Source organism: Lethenteron reissneri, chromosome 43, assembly GCF_015708825.2.
Source record: "Lethenteron reissneri isolate LAM-NWPU_2019-01 chromosome 43, ASM1570882v1, whole genome shotgun sequence".
Taxonomy (NCBI): Eukaryota; Metazoa; Chordata; class Hyperoartia; order Petromyzontiformes; family Petromyzontidae; genus Lethenteron; species Lethenteron reissneri.
The window spans coordinates 358,446-374,873 of record NC_083821.1 but is presented as its reverse complement, the minus strand read 5'-3'; the positions used below and the strand labels follow the sequence as shown (position 1 = coordinate 374,873).

General features: G+C 48.9%; 1 protein-coding gene across 5 annotated transcripts in view; it reads left to right on the top strand.

Moving 5' to 3' along the window:
* Positions 1 to 16,428, top strand: part of TRIT1 (tRNA isopentenyltransferase 1) — a 56,926-nt gene that overhangs the window by 27,640 nt on the left and 12,858 nt on the right. For 2 of the 5 annotated variants that reach the window (XR_009756369.1, XM_061569591.1), the window contains exons 2-5: positions 9,415 to 9,557; positions 10,853 to 10,949; positions 11,531 to 11,694; positions 14,985 to 15,127. Coding sequence is in view for 4 of the 5 variants with exons in the window: in XM_061569591.1 (XP_061425575.1) it covers positions 9,415 to 9,557; positions 10,853 to 10,949; positions 11,531 to 11,694; positions 14,985 to 15,127 (547 nt within the window). In the remaining variant the exon portion in view is untranslated. Of the gene's footprint in view, positions 1 to 566; positions 740 to 9,414; positions 9,558 to 10,852; positions 10,950 to 11,530; positions 11,695 to 14,984; positions 15,128 to 16,428 lie in introns of those variants that run through there. The other 3 variants (XM_061569592.1, XM_061569593.1, XM_061569594.1) reach the window with 3 other exon arrangements.

The window sequence follows — 16,428 nt, the reverse complement described above, 5'->3', positions numbered from 1 at the left end:
AACCTGAGTGGAATTTGTCATTTGTCTACCATTAATTTATCCGTCAAGTGGATCGGGCAAGGTGGTTACTCTCACCTCTTCTAGGACATCTGGCTAGCGTGGAAGAGGAGGCCAAGAAATACCTTCAAATCTAGTCGAGGCCATTCTGCCAGCAGTGGTGTGAGCAAGCAATGGCAGGACTTCACCTTTGCCTGTTTACCTTTACTCTTAGTTTGCAAGTTAAATATGAACATGTTCCATGGAAAAAGTGACTTAGAGTTTGTGCAAACAGCCTCGCGTGCATGTTGACAGAACGGCCGGGACGCATCGCTGCCTGGGTGATTTTCCTCATTGTCGTTGATGGAGACGTAGGAGGATTTTGCACCAAAAATAAAAAAAACAGGAACCTATGGGCTCGGCGTGTTTCATAATCTCCCACTCGAGTCCTCTGAGATCTGGAGTTGGGATGAGACGAGGGTTGTTCGATCCAGCTGGGACGGCCGGTTTTAACGGGATATTACTGCTCTTCTTCCTCCTCCTGCTTTGCATATCTGGGCTCACGTAGTGGATGTCCCCCCCCCACCCAGGGGCTGGTCGTCTCACGAAGGGGCGGTCCCTGGTGCGTGCTGCTCGGCATGGCGACTCGCGATCGACTAACGATTTCCGCGGGCCCGCCACAAATGACCAGGTGTTGAAGAAGAATGGGACCTCGTGATGCTGTCCGTTATCCGGTGCGGAGCCCCGAATGCCCTTATTGCGGGTACGTCTTGAAGATCCTGCATGGCCTCGCCCGTCACACGACCACCCTGTCATCTAGCTCCACTCCTCCCTCATCTCATTCTGCTCTCTTTCATATACACTATTGTATCTCTTCCCTATCATCTCACCCTCCACACACTTTCCTACCTCTCCCCTGTCATTCATTTTAATTCCTTCCACGCACTCCGCAACAGCGACCAGAGCATTCCATTGAAGTCCCCAGTCAATCTTCGCTGATTCTCCTCTGCCGTTAACTCCCTGCCGCTGTTTAAGTCCAGGCCTGAGAGCTTGTCTGTGAAGTAAATACGCTCACCGAATCTGTGCTGCATCTTGCGATGTGGTCGCATTTACACGCCACTATATTAATCCACTGCGTTTTATTTGAGAGGGTGGAAGTACGGTCAAGTGACCTTTGCAACCATAATGGTTTGGAGAGAGGCCCTCTTACAGGAGTGTATTGACAGTTGGCTGTGAATTATAACTTATTTATATATTTGTCTGTGTGAACGTTACGTACGACGAGCACGTGCGAGAGTGACTGAACTCCCCCACGGCAAGGCTGTGCGAAACTCTACGTGTTGGTGGCAAGGTGCAGGGAAAACATCCCCACAACCGGCCTTGGTTACACAAAACGCTTTAATACGACGGCGGTAGCTGCGGGGGGCTAAATAAAGGCCGCCAAAAGTGATCGTGGCGGTGCGTTTCGACGCGCACCGCGTGCCATTCTGCACAACTGTCCTCCCCCTTCCCCACCACCGGGGTCTCGCTTCGCCCCGCTGGTGCCGCCCGTGGAATTCCTGTCCGAGGGGGACGAGGGCCTTCTCCGAAATCCGATTCCGAACTTTGAACTCAACCGAGGGCTGCTCCTACTGGGCGCGGGCGCTTGGCAGCCGGCGTCTGCTTTTAGTCCTGAATCTCGAGCCGAGCGGCAACGTGACACCCACTCGTGCGATATTTGCCGTAGGGGCCTCTTGCGTAACGGCGACCCTGCCATAGTTAATCTTCAAGTCTTGTTCTTGGCCGTGCGGATCGACGAGACGGTTGGCATAGCTCTCCCACGTATTATCGGGTTGTACTGCATGATGTCCGACGTTTTGCTCCACGTGCTGGGAGCTTCTTCCGGAGCTCCCATCTCATGGAGCGAAACATCGGACGATGAGCCAGAGAACAGCCGTCCGTACAGCCCGAATGCACATCGGAGAGGCTATGCAACTGCAAAAACTCTCTGCAGCGGTACAAGGGAGTTAGTGTGTTGAAACCTGGAAGGGAAAACTGCTGCATGAATGTTTTCCCGTGAGAGAAACCTTGACTTGCGATGAACGTGGGCGATGTGGCGCTGACGTGGGAGCGAGAATGCGAAGGCTTCATTGCCGGGAAAGCGGCTGTTTAGTGTTGAGACGCTCCTAGGCGGGGGGGGGGACGTGTCCGGAGCTGATCGTGTTCATTCCTAACGCACCGCAACCGTCCTGTGCCTGGCCTCCTCCACATCCTTGGGCGTGTGAATGAGTTGATTTTCATCATTAATTACTGCCCAACACCCACGCTTCTGGTCTGTAGTGGTTTCATCATGATCATTGGTGAATAGTTTTTTTTGGAAATCTTTGTAGAATATTTGTGAGTGTCACTGCATACCGTCTGTTATTATTATGATTACGGTTGTTTACCCAGGAAAGCCTGAGTCTCAAAACTTTGACGAGGGTCCTACAAAATGTTTGCATTGGGAGGTGATGTTTGTTGTGTTAATCCCAATTAAGTTATTTGCGGTGTAATATTTGAAATTTGGAAAACTTGGACCGTGGTGCCGGCACACAATTACCTAATCTTTTTTGAATGGCATCACAGGATCTGCAACATGCATCGTGAAGGAGATGTCACAATAGTATATCGTGGTTGATACACCCGCGCAGTATTGACTAGTGCAGACGCTCGGTTTGCACCGCAGACCTCTGCAACAAGCGGCGAATGCGTTACTGCTGAGACGTGCCATCTCCCTCAGTGCACGCCGGGCTGCCAGCTCGCGCGCTAACCCTATTAATTGCACCATGCCTTCTGGTGTGACTCTGGCTATAAAGAAACCTTTCACCTACTGGCCCGGTAAGTTTTGGGAGAAGAGAAGCGAGACCCGAGAGGGAAGGAGCACGTGGGGGAGAGTGATTGTGCTCGGCGTTGGGCGGTCGTGCGTGCCCGGGCAGCAGCCCGGATCCGGAGCGAGCGGGCAGCGCTCATTCCGGTTTGTCCGGAATTTCTCAACTGTGCGCGTGACTCGAGGTTTGCAAGCGTAGAACGTGCCCAGTCTCCCCGTGAGACGGCGCTGCGTCAGGCCCAGCGCAGCCAGGCATGGCAGCTCATGCGGTGGCTCTCGCATCTCGTTTTATTCTCAGTTTTTGCGATCTTTGTTATTCTCCTCGTGCTTAACTTGTTTTTATGTTGCACGTGCTTTAGGCAGAATCCCAAAGCCTGACGTGGTTTTATATAAACAATACTTTTTTTTAAATCACAATTTTGCTCCCCTTTGTTTCAACATTGTTCACAAAAACAATGATCCCTCCAGAAGCCCTTTCTTGCCAGCTGAGCCACACCTTATTTCTGGCTCGGCCAGCCCTGGCAGAGGCTCATCGTGCTCATCCTCCCCTCCCTTCCCGAGCCTCCGCTACGTCGTCTGCCAAGATTTCCCTACTTGCCGGAGTGCAGTCGCCTCTAGAGGGAGTGGTGCCCGGTGCTCGGCGCCGTGCGCTCGTCCGCCAGCACGTCCGCGGACACCGGCCTCGCACTCGCCATGCTACGATCGTTCCGTCGTAAAAACGCCGAGCCTCTCTCAGTTTACCGGACGGGGTCGGTCGGCGTGACCGGGCGTGGGGGAAAATGGGTTAGTTCTCCTCGGCGACCGCAGCCTGTGGCATCCCGTCAAGAACGTCACCTGGGGCCGGAGGGACCAACACGCTCGCGCGCGTGGCGGCAGGCCATGACCCAATGCCGATGCGGAGGCCTCGCTTCCTGCCCTGGCCGGGGAGCGTGACACGAGCCACGCGTTATCAAACGGCGCTTTTGTCACAGCCCTAATACAAAACGCGCCGTGTTTCTGTTTTTCAGTGCGTTCTTGGTTTGGTTTCTTGGCTGGGGGCTCGGCTGAAACTTTGATGGGGGGGAGTGGAGGAGGGCGTTCCCATGGCTGCCATGGCTTCTCATGCCAGGTTCTGTTGTTATAGTGGTGAAATCGTACGTGGGGAATACATTGATTTTCGGAAACAGATCATTGTCCTTCGGCTCATATTTTGGCCAAAGGAATATATTTTTACAAATTCCAGTGGCCCGATTTCATGTTTTGCAATGACCCGTGCAGTATTAATTACATTTTAAGTAAACCCTTAATTTCCCAATCAATGTTTAACTCTGAGTAAATTACTGGCTAACTGTCAATGATAATATTTACATTTGAGAGAAATGTTTTTAGTTCAGATAATCCGTTCATGCACTGCCAAACAAAAGTTGTGACGAAGATGGAAGTAGCTCTGGTGGCCTCAAGTTTGCGTGCCAAAATGTCAAGTTGGAGTGTCAGGTGTGGGAGTGCCATTTCACCCTCCCCCATGCATTAATACATTCACTCAGTCACTGTAATTAAACAAACGAGTCGGTTAAGAGAGAGCTGGGAACATGGGTACTTTCCCCAGGCATAACCTCAGTCGTTTGAGACTCGCTAAAGGCTACTCTCCCCTATTATCGGCAGTGAGCTCAGGTGATGGCATCTGACGTAAGTGCCAGAGCGAACAACCTTCTCTGTCCAGACTTGCCGTGCAATAACGAGCCGAGCTCGTTGCCAAAAAAATGAACTGGTTGTGGGCGCGGCGGAACATGCTGTTCAAACGCTGCTATAATGTCGGTTGCATAAAGCTGCCGGGGCTGTCGGGCTTGACAGGTGACGCTCAGGGTGGCTTCTCGCGGAGGAGCAGGGAGGGCCGCACGCTCACCGGAGGGGCGACAATGCTGGCACGGGCGTTCCATCCAGCGCTAGTTCCGTTTAGGCATCCATCCTCCCACCCTGGCGCAATTGTCAGCTTTTGTGGTTAGTTCAATTCCAGCGTTGATTCAGTGTGTGTGTCTTGTTTGCATTGTGTTGTTTGTACTACCTGATTTCTCTGAGCTTTGCTGTCTGTATCATTTGTACTGTGTTTGTCTCATGTACGTGAAAATCTCGCTTTGTCGGTTTTGTTTTTACGACTCATTTCAGTTAGATCTCTCGTTTGTTTTGTCTTTCTCTTTCCACCTTTCCCATTGCGCGAGTGTAAAAGTCAGTTTTTAACTCGTAATTGCTGAATCGTGACAGATGTATTTAAATGTCTGGAAAACAGTTGGCAGGAGTTGATTGAAAACAGTGCTGAGGAACACCTTGCCGTGTCGGGGAATGTGTGGGCAGCCCAACCGCATACCCGGGTGTCCCTGGCCGACTCTTGAAATGCGACATGGCTTACTGCAGCCCACAGGCCCAGGGGCTCGGCCATCGGGCACCGTAAGGGCCCTGTCACCGTAAGGGTCCTGTCACCGTAAGGGCCCTGTCCCTGCTTTAAAAGCCACCACTGTGCCGCTACCCACGCTACTTTGCTCGTCAAAGTTGGTGGCTGAATAAAGCCAGGAGTGTTGAGCTCTATCTCTCTGTGCGGGAGCCTGCGGCCGGCGCGTCGCTACGTTTGTAAACGGCGCCGCTTTAAATCCCTCCGAGGGATGTGACAGCGCAGTTGCACCACCAAACGCTAGAAAGTGAAAAGTCAATGATGACGCATTGTACCGTGCATGTGGCGCGCGCAACGCGGGGGGGGGGGGGTTCTGCGGTTCTTTATGAGCGTCGGGCCGCAGGGAGCTTTTCTGCAGTGTTACACCCGTCCATAGTCGGCGTGAAGAACAGAGGGCCGATCTGCTGTGTGTGAGCAATGCTTACAAGTGTCCACACGACTTCACGACCAATATTGTGTCGAGTTGCGCAGAATAGGCTGTTATGATAATGCACCAGGTTGCAATTGTTTTTATGGCGTGAACTTAAAAATGCATTTCACACGGTAGTCATCATAATCCAGTTAGAATTAAATAGGGATTGTTTGCAATGACAATTTTTGTGTGCGTGGGATCTGCATTAACATGTGTGCCTGTGTTTGTCTTTGTATATGTTTGTATAAATGAGGAGCGGTGTGGAACAGTGGTGCAGTAGTTGGCGTGCTACAAAACTGTTGACATTTTAATAAAAAAATTACTTAAAACCTTCGTGACTGCAGGAATTCATATTCTTTGGTACTTTCGGTAAAGTCACGTAGACGTTTCGATCGCAACACAAGCGGTCGACATCAGGCGGAGAGAAAAGGGGGGTTAAGCCTCTAAATGCAACTGTTTATAAAGGTTTAAAATGGGCGTGTTGCGATCGAAACGTCGTTAGTTTTTTTTTCTTCTATCTAAGTGACTTTACCGAAAGAACCAAAGAATATTTTAATTAAAATTGCCGACTACGGCTAACATCAGTGGCAAGTGATAATTGAACCAGTTCTGGACCTCCTTTAGGTCGACTTGGCTAACCAATACGTCACCAATCCACCAAACACCACACGCATGAACACGTGTGCACACCCACACAGCTACACGCACTAATTCACATACATAGACACGCACACAGTCTCGTCAATTAGCTGAGAGCCCAGCGGATTATGCGTGTGATGCATTCCCGCTCGTTTATGGTGCTGTTGGCACTGTAGTTGTGTGGTCTGCGTGGCTATACCTGGGTGTGAGCGATGGAAGCACTCCTGAGCTCTCAGGGCTTGATGTGAAGAACATCGATGACAATGTTAGGGGCTTCATTTCTCACTTAATATTTTATGGATCGCTGGTAGAATGGACCAGAGTAGCCACCTAGCCAAAGTGAGAGGTATTATGTATGTGGTGTGCAGGGCACAGATATATTTTCCGGGTCACCAAATCAGACACCTGTCTGAAATTAATTCCTCCTGATGAAGAGCATAAAATGTGCGGCAATTGTACAATCAATATGCATCTTCTTGAACGTCTTGTAAGTTGGCAGAGTGATAGTCAGTAAACGCAAAGTCCTTTTGTCAATCCACTGCTGGATTCGGGCTTCCCCATGCCGTGCGGGTCATGGGGATTCTCTCGTTTCTGGGGGTTGTGTGACCGTGCTTCACAGCACTGGTCAGTTTGGGATTGTCAAAGAAAGGAGATGAGAGTGGGTACAGAGAAGTACAGTACAATGATAGATTTCTTTTTTATACACAGCCATTAAAATCCCATCTTGCAAGGTTGTCACCCATCCAAGCACTATCCAGGTTCAGACCTACTTAGCTTCCAATATCTGATGATCGGGTGCATTCTAGGTTATCGATTAGACCATTGCCAAAAAATAACCTAAAAAATCAATGGTGGACGTATCACGAGTGGAGCCCTTCCTGCCATAACAATTGACAGTCTTCTCAGCCCTCGGCCGATTGCTCGAGTGAGCCTCGGAGCGTATACACTTAAATCTCCCACTTCAGGTAAAAATGCCCCTATTTCATCATTGTCAACAATACAGACAAAGCACCCGGGCGATGACGCCGCATCTTGGCCAATCGATCAAGATGTCAATCTGATAGTGTGACTGTAGCGCCCGTTGCATAATTACAGTAAACCTGCCTTAATTGTTTCTTTCTGCTTTGTTGAGACTGAGATATGAGGCGTTCATTGGCATGCGTGAATGAGTGAGTGGGTCCACTCGTAACAACACTGACTGGCGTCCTCACTGCAGTGTGCACATTTGAAGGAACAGGTGATATGTATCTGCTCTACCATTTACAATAACTTGGCACTTGACGTAATCCCCCTATACAACTCGTACAACAGATAGGTTGGCTACGTACAGTGCGAAAGAAGTTCGACATACGTGTGCGGGTGGCTAGGTGAGCAGTTTAATCTCATTGTTTAAACTGGTGAGTGTTAGACGAGTGGCAAATGCTTAGCGAGTGCCATGTGAGCGTTACGTTCATGTCACATGATCCTTGCAGTCTTTAAAAAGTTGTCACAAAGTTAAGATGCTGCCCGTCCCGTGTGCCACCCTAACTTGACACCTGTGCTCCGCTCACCATGAAAAGCATCCATGGCACGCGACCGCAGTGCTAGGAATCGCCGTGGGGGTACCGTGGCGGGCACAGGGGATCCGTCTGTCTACGTGGGGGCAGGGAACGCCCTGTGGGGGGTACGTGGATTTTGGCGCAGTCGCGACGTTTGAAGTTCCAGCGGGTGGGTCACCGTGACCAGACGAATGCCGAACCCTGGAAAAGTTTCCGAGCTCCATCGCTACCCGCTTGGGTTATATTTAAACTACGTTGTCAACCCCAATGTTAGCATGAGACCGTGTTGAAAGTGTGTCAAGTATATGGATATATAAAGTCCTTACGTGTTATACTTACGCGATCTAAACCAAAAACCTTTATTATGAATAATATTGGTCGGTAAATCCTACGTGTTAAACTCCTTAGAATGGTCAAGCAATCTGGTACTTGTGAATAAACCTGTGGTTAAAACCTGGATTCAAACGCACGGTCTCATTGATCTGTCTTCCGAGAACCCACTTTAAGCATAGGCAGCTGTCTGGATTTGAATCTGGGATCTCAGCAGTACAACAAATGTATAATGATATCTTTTATATAACAATGTTCATGCAAATTGTGTCTCACAGACAAGCTGGAACCACAGACAAGCTGGAAGGCTGCCAGGCAGTGAGCCAGCGCTACCAACAATTTATCTGCAGTTCATTATATATTAAGTTTTTTTCAGATAATTAGTGAGTGTTTTATTATACATGTGAGAGGAAACCAGAGCACCCGTAGAAGAACGACACATGCCAAGAGGCAACACTCTATCCCATGCAGAAGTGACGGATGATATCGGACTGTATCTTGCTGGCAAGCCAGGGTTATGGCAGCTCCATGCCCGTGGGAAAGGAGTCTTGCAAGACATTTGTCGTTTGCGTGATCCGCCAACCCTCACTACCTCCACAGTGCTGAGTTCGAGGTGGCGCCACCACCAGCTAAACGCTCGACCTATGAGCCACCTGGCCACCTCCCTGATTGAGAATGTCACCACAAACTAAATATCCTTGCTCATCGGTCATTGACGCAATGCAGAGCTCACAATTGTATGTACGTTCAACTTATTTCGCCATACGTAGCCAACCGTCCTCATCGGAGGTACGGGAAATGTATCGCGTGAAGAGACACAGTGGTGGAAAGCTGAGACTCGGTGAGCCTTTCCTCAATAAGCAAAGGGATTAATTTTACGGCCTTAACTTCATAATTTAAAACAATGTGAATTTTAACCGAAGATGTATTGTCATTTTCAAGTGTTTTTGACCAGTGTTCCTTCTCGGCTAATATTTGGAAAAGATGTGCATCAATGAGACGAACCCGCCAAGACTATCCTGGGTACACGAAGGGAATTGTCATTGTTGTTATTACTGATGGCCAAGCCGTGTGTGGCCAGTGTTGACGAGTAGGTCAAATACCCTCTCGAGGGGCTTTGCAGAGCTCTGTGCTGGAGGCACGTCTGCCAGCAGTCGAAAGGTGTTTGTTGTCTCCCGCACACGCGACCTGCTCCGGGGGGATGCTCTGCTGCCGCCATTAACTCCCCTTTGCCGGGTTTTGGTCACTGCAGGTTTACCGAGGCCTGGACATCATCACTAACAAGGTGACGGAAGAGGAGCAGAAGATGTGTCCTCACCACATGATCAGCTTCGTGGATCCCCTCGTCACCAACTACACCGTCACCGACTTCCGCAACAAAGCGCTGCCCATCATATCCGTCGTGCCGTACGACTTAAGCGGCCAAACCTACAGGATTGGCCAGCATGGGTCCGGGTGGTTCCAGAACATCAGCTTTCATGAAAATTGGGATTTTGTCCCCAGTTTAAAATGTACAGTCCTTGTGCTTGACTCATAATATGAGAAAAGGGTAGAGAGCTATCTGAGTAGTGGGTGAAGCTGACATCGCGTGAGGCTGACATCGGGAAGATCCATGAGGCGGCCATTCATAGTGAGGACGGTGCTAGTGGCTGAGTGGGCGTGGCCATGTAGAAGGACAGAGAGAGGGGCTGCCTACTCGCCATGTGTCCCAGCAGCAGCATATTACCTATAAAAGTAATGTTTTGTCTGTCTGTGCGTCTGTTTGTGGGTCTGTGCGTCTGTGGACGCAACTTGCCAAGGTGTCACCTCGGCCGGCTGGGCAATCTAGGCGAGGCCGGGGGCTCTGCACAGGACTAGGCCTCACCATGACACTTTGTATACTTACTAGATCCTATTATAGAGTTGGTATATCCTATTATAGAGTCGGTAGATACTACTGAATATTCGGTAGATGCTACTGTAGAGTCAGTAGATTCTGCTATAGAGTAAGCAGATACTGCTATAGTCAGCTGATACTATTATAGAGTCAGCAGATACTGATATATAATTAGTAGTTACGACTATAGTCAGTAGATACTACTATAGATTCAGTAGATACTACTGTAGAGTCAGTAGTTACTGCTATAGAATCGGTAGATACTGATATAGCATTAGTAGTTATGACTATAGTCAGTAGATACTATAATCCAGTCAGTAGCTACTACTGGGCTCAGGAGATACCACTGTACAGTCAGCTGCAACTACAGAGTCAGCAGATACGACTATGGAGTCAGTAGATACTACTCACTCTATTGTATGTGGGGTGTGTAAGTATATATGCCTATGCGGGGATAAAAACATTTTTTTAGAGGGGGTGGATCGACAATTTTCAGAAACCTTTTAATCAACTGTTTACCCCCCACTTTCTATATCTTTTTGGACTTCTGCAAACCTCTTATAATTTTGTTGATGGATAAATGGACAAACGGAATGCAGAGCAGATGGTAAGAGGGCAGGTCTTGGAAGTCGCATGCCCGACCCTGCAGCAGCTGCGGGATCTGATGGAGGGGAGAAAGCGCTGGCGCGGTGCAACTTGGCTTCAACGGCTTCGGCCGTGATCACCTCCCATTCTTGAAATGCAAAAAAAACGTTCTGTCCTACCTGAGCAAACCGTAACATTTTACAATCAAGACTCCTTGACTCTGCCACATTGAAGGCCTCTTTGCAAAGAGGAAGCTGCCCATCGTGGTGGGAGGAACCAACTACTACATCGAGGCCCTGCTGTGGAAGGTGCTGCTTGACTCGAAGGTAAGGCACTGCACCAGTCGGGCGTGCAGGTGATGGGAACGCACCTGTCTTAAATAAGCATCATTCTTTTCAAGTGTAATTGTCACCCAATATGTCACGAGTCCAAACTTACCGTTTGAAACTCGTGTAGTGCGGGAACGTCCACCAAAGCACATATCAGAGCTACTGGAGAGATCCCTTCAAGTTACTTCTGGTTGACATACTCAGGGTCAGCACTTTTCCACCTGCCCTGCTACAGAGAGTAATTTTTGTTACATCGATATTTTTAATTCGCAAAGCTAAAATGTAGGCACCTAACAACCGCAGCTGCCACACAGCTCCTGGGGGGTTGTTGGAGCATACTTTACCACACTGGTCACTTCGGGTTGGTGAAGTCGCATGGCAGGAGTGGGGCAGGACTGCGCCACCGCTCCACCAATGTAATAAATAATAATTAAAGTTCACCCAGACGCCAGGGATGTTTAGCATGGTCGCCTACGTACGGTGCGAAACAAGTTCAACATACAAATGCCACGCAGATGTAGCATCGCTCCCGTTTGTTGCGATCACGGTTGTGAGCGGTGCGCCAACCCTTGTTGCAGGTCGACCGAGCCACGGCGGAGGAGGGTGGCAGCGATGGTTGGCGCGAAGACCGGAAGGAGGCTCTGGAGAGGAGCGACCCCACGGAACTCCACCGGATGCTGTCTGAGGTCGACCCCGCCATGGCCGCCCGCATCCACCCCCACGATGTGCGCAAGTTGGCACGGTGCGAGTCTCCCCACGCGCTCCCCTGTGTTACTCACTGTCCACCCCGGGCCTGCCAACTCACCATACTCCACCCGCCCTGGCATAGAAACCTGGCCGGGGCAGTTCCACGGTTCTATTTATGGGTGTTGGCACCCGCAAGACTCTTCCTATTCCTATGCATAAAGAGTTCCCCACGGGCATGGGAACCATGCGCAGAGAGTGCTTTTGAGAAGGGCACAGAGAGCCCACCCTTGCCACACATCTCCTCTCGAACCCATGACCCACTATTCACATCTTTGTACCCGTGACGGCGTGCAGAGAGGTCTAGCTGCCTCGTAGAACGTTTCCTCAGTCGTTGTCAATTACTCTGCAGATCTAATTTTCCAGAACATGTCAGACACTTTAAAGGTGTGGGTATTGATTGGTATAATCATAAAGTGTATTTTTAAATCCTTTATATTAAGTTCGCTTGCTTGCTTGCGTGCTTGCTTGCGTGCTTGCTTGCTTACGACCGTGCAAATCTTTCGGTCGTTTTTTAACCCACTTCCCGTGATCCAATCGAGCTGACATTTTCCACACAGACTCGTTGTGACAGACAATTATGTTCGTGAAAAAAAAAATTTATTTTACATTTATTCAAATAGAACTCATTCATGGCTTTGGCTGAACGTCACAGTATAGGAGCCCAGAGCGTAACCCCTCCACAGGCCGTGGCGGAGTAGCGCAGTTGGTAGCGCCCTCGCTTCCCATGCCAAAGATAGCGGGATCGATCCCCGCGTCCTCCACAGGCGAATATATTTTAAATCCTTTATATTAAGTTTGCTTGCTTGCTTAGGACCGTGCAAATCTTTCGCTCGTTTTTTAACCCACTTCCCGTGATCCAATCGAGCTGACATTTTCCACACAGACTCGTTGTGTGTGACAATTAATTTTCGTGAAAAATTTTTTCCTAAATTTTACACTGTTTAGGGAAAACAAATTAAATATTTAATTACCAATTGCTTAATACTGGCAGACAATCATCTTACCCATAGATTGCAGCCATCTCAAGCCAGAGGACAAGAGGACTCTAGCCGCCACACATATAAAGGATTTAGAGTGAAAAACTTTGTTTTTACGGGTTTACTTGTTACTTGGGTATAGTATATCCTGTAACATAGCGCTGCCTTGCTGTGGCAAAGACGTTTGAGTGCCATGTGAACGTGGGTCGCCCACTGGATCCATACCATACGGGTGAGGTACTCAAGAGAGGCGAGACAAAACAACCAGCGCGGTTAAATATGCTCACATTCCCCTCACCGCCCATGACCGACGCACCCAAACCACAGTCCTCAGTCCCGCAGCAGCTCTGGATCGACCAGCCAGGGTATCGGCCAGGCCGGTGAAGGAGCGCAGGGGTGCTGAGAATGGCAGTGCACAAACAACCAACCAGGCCTGCAATTGGATAACGCCTTTTTACACCTCTCTTTGTAAGAGGGAAAATTGCTCACAAAACGCCATGGTGTTGGATGCTCCATCTTCGATTTGTTTCTTCTAGTGCCGGGATGCTGGTGGTGCGTCGTCTTTCAGGCACGTGCCACGTAGTTGGCTTATTGCACGAATTAACCATGTTTTTTAAAATTGCAATATCGCCTTCACCTTGATACGTACACACGTTGTCAGTCATGTGATGCTACACGCTGGACTATGAGGATGCATCATTTGTCACGTGCCGATGTCCCACGATGATTCCCACTGGGATTTTTGCACAGAGCGTTGATATTACGGTGCTTTTTCTGGAAGACTTTGCTGTTTTTTCCTGGATTTTTCTGTTGCGCGTAGTCCCTTTAAGATGTTTCTTGTTCGTGTTTTTGTTTGTTGCGGTTGAACCCGATTCAAGAGCCGAATGGATCACAGGGCTACAGCTAATACATGAACTGAATGTTGAAATTGCTGCGTTAAAATTAAATAAATGGCTGATTAATTTTACACTTTTACTTCAGTAGGTCGCGCTCATTTCTTGTTGAACGTTTCTTTGTTGTGGTCCTTGTTCCATATTGCATAACTTTTCATTTGTCTTGGCAGCAGGCCCTTTATGATTCTTTATCACTCTTGAAAGGCAAACATCCTGGGCATAAAAGCTCATTGTGCGCAGTCATGTCGGATTCTAAGTAATAAATATGCAAGCGGGTGAAAATCCATCTGCACTTGAAGTAAATGTATCAGTCCATGTACCCTACTGGTCTTCCAGACAGATGACAAGCATGAATTTAAGCAGCGACAAACTAGATGGGTTTCGACCTTCAGGGTCTCATCAGCATCAGGGTGGCCCAGTGGTAACATTCATGCCTCGGCAAGAAGCGTCGGGGTTCGATTACCGACTCGGGCACCTTTCTGCGCGGAGTTTCTAAGTTCTCTTTCTGTGCTGTGCATGGGCTTCCTCTGGGTTTTTTGGTTTCCTCCCATGGCTAAAAGAACCCAGTACAATGTAACTGGTATTGGCCAAACATCACAGCGCTGAGAAATTACTCATTAAAATGGGATTGAATATAGCAACAACAGCCCCTTCTGTTAAAACTTGGGAGGACCCTTCAGCAAAAGGGTATTGAAACTCTGTGAGGCTTTCCTGGGTAAACAAACATAATGATAAAATAATAATCGGCAATCAGGCCTGTTTAAAATCCTTGGTCACTAATATTTGACTCCTACTTGTCTCTTGTGCGCTCACCTGGTTAAACAAAATCAACTTAAAACAAATGCTGCTGCTGCTTCTGTGTTGCGGCTGTTATAAGGCAGAGCACTCCACTTAAGCCGTGGGGCCGGTTGTTAATATTTAACCGGTCGTTTTTCCGCTTGGGATGTTTGCACCGTGGCTCTCCCGCTCGTCCAGGGCAGCTCTGCTGACACATTTTGGGAAATGATTAATATTTTTCATGCAAAGTAGAGCAGCGGTATCACAGAAACAGGAACCAAAACTGAGAAGGGCACAAATAAGCGTAATAAGATACCCGCCTGGAATTACATTGAGAAGCACAAAGAAACATGTGGATGAGAGATGACACGCAAGTTGGTGACATCATTCAAAGTGTTAATGAAAGTGAGCGGGCCGATGGGTCAAGAGTAGTGACTGAGTGGCAGCCTCTAGAGAGTGCAGCGCAGGTGTTGGGTGGATTGTTGCATCGTAAGATCGAGAGAGACGGCGACGGTTTTAGGAGCTCATCATTCAGCGGTGGATTGGTCGTGGCTGATGATCATGGTGATGAAACCACTGATTCGAACAAAAACATTTTAATTGGACACCCAAGTGACATTGCTCGTGCGATTGTGCAGGAGCCTGCAGGTGTACGAGGAGCTGGGAGTCCCGCACAGTGAGCTGCTGCTCAGACAGCAGCTGGAGGAGGGAGGGGGCCCACTCGGTGGGCCGCTGAGGTTCCCCCTCACCTGCATCCTGTGGTTACACGCGCAGCAGGATGGTAAGAGGGGAGCACCGGGGGGGGGAGTTGATTGGCTCTGAGATGAGAGGTGCCGAGCCAGCGCTTGTAAGATCCTGGGTTGAAGGCACAAGCCACAGTCGTGCGACTGTGGCCATGTAACCCAAACTATCCACCACACAGCAAACTGCTGTAGTCTGCGCTCCTTCAGCGGAGGAATAGCAGAACTACATAAACTTTCCTGAAGCTGTTTTGTGGCTAGCAGACCTCAACGTTGCCATCTAACTTCTTAACATATCGCCATGGACAGGAATAGATATAATTACCATTAGCAATTCCCTCCTGGCCGCGCAGCGCGGTGCAGAAAGCGTGCGTCCCACAGCCCTTCGGGGATTGCTAATGTGCATAATAATAACAAACAAGTCGAGTGGACGGCGACACCAACTACAAACAGCAGTTTATACCAAGGTACAAATCCTAATTGAAATCGGATTCTCAAGTGCAGTGAAATGTTGGTTGCAACCCGGTCACCAGTGACTTCTATCGAGACCCTTTGACTTCCATAGACTTGGATGGATTTGCAGAGAGCTATAGAATTACAGAGAGATCGATAGACTCGTAGAGATCTCTGATTAAACCAGGTTTTCAGGTGTAGTGAGTTCATCGTTTCAGCCTGCTCACACATGACTGACTGTACGCAAAAAGCGCTTCACAAAAAATGGTTCAGCACTTAACTTGGCTAAATTCCAAGTCTGAGAATAAAACACATTGCTTTTGACTCTTGCGATGAATGTTAATATTGGAAGGCATAGCTGGTGGGAAAGTGGGCACTTGGAGGTAGCTCTGTGATATCTGCTTCTGTGGGATGTTGTCAACACGAAGGGCTGCGCTGCTGTTCAAGAGATCTGAATGGACTCTTGATCTCATCATGCGAGGCTGATTGTGCAATCTCGATAATATTGGGGAAAGTGAAAGAAGAATGTTTACCAAGAGAAAGAAGCTCCAGGCATCTCTAGCCCCGGGGCCTCCCAGCTGTTCCCAGAAACACCGCCGCTTATGGAGGACGCCTCCAGCCACGCCTGTGATGGGGACCGCCTGTAATCCCGGCTAATTGTCATCGGGGCCTTGCTCTTAAATAAATAATCACCCGCCCTATGGAACAATGATGCTTTAATGAGTAATCGCCCGTGCTAATAGATGCTCGCTTAATCGGTTTTAATTATTGAGTATTACGACGAGACCGCCTTTAATTGGATTGAATTGATGCTGTTATCTTGCGCTCTAATTAAGACAATGTTTCAAGGGTTCAACCGTGCCTGCCACATCCCACGAGTATGGACAGA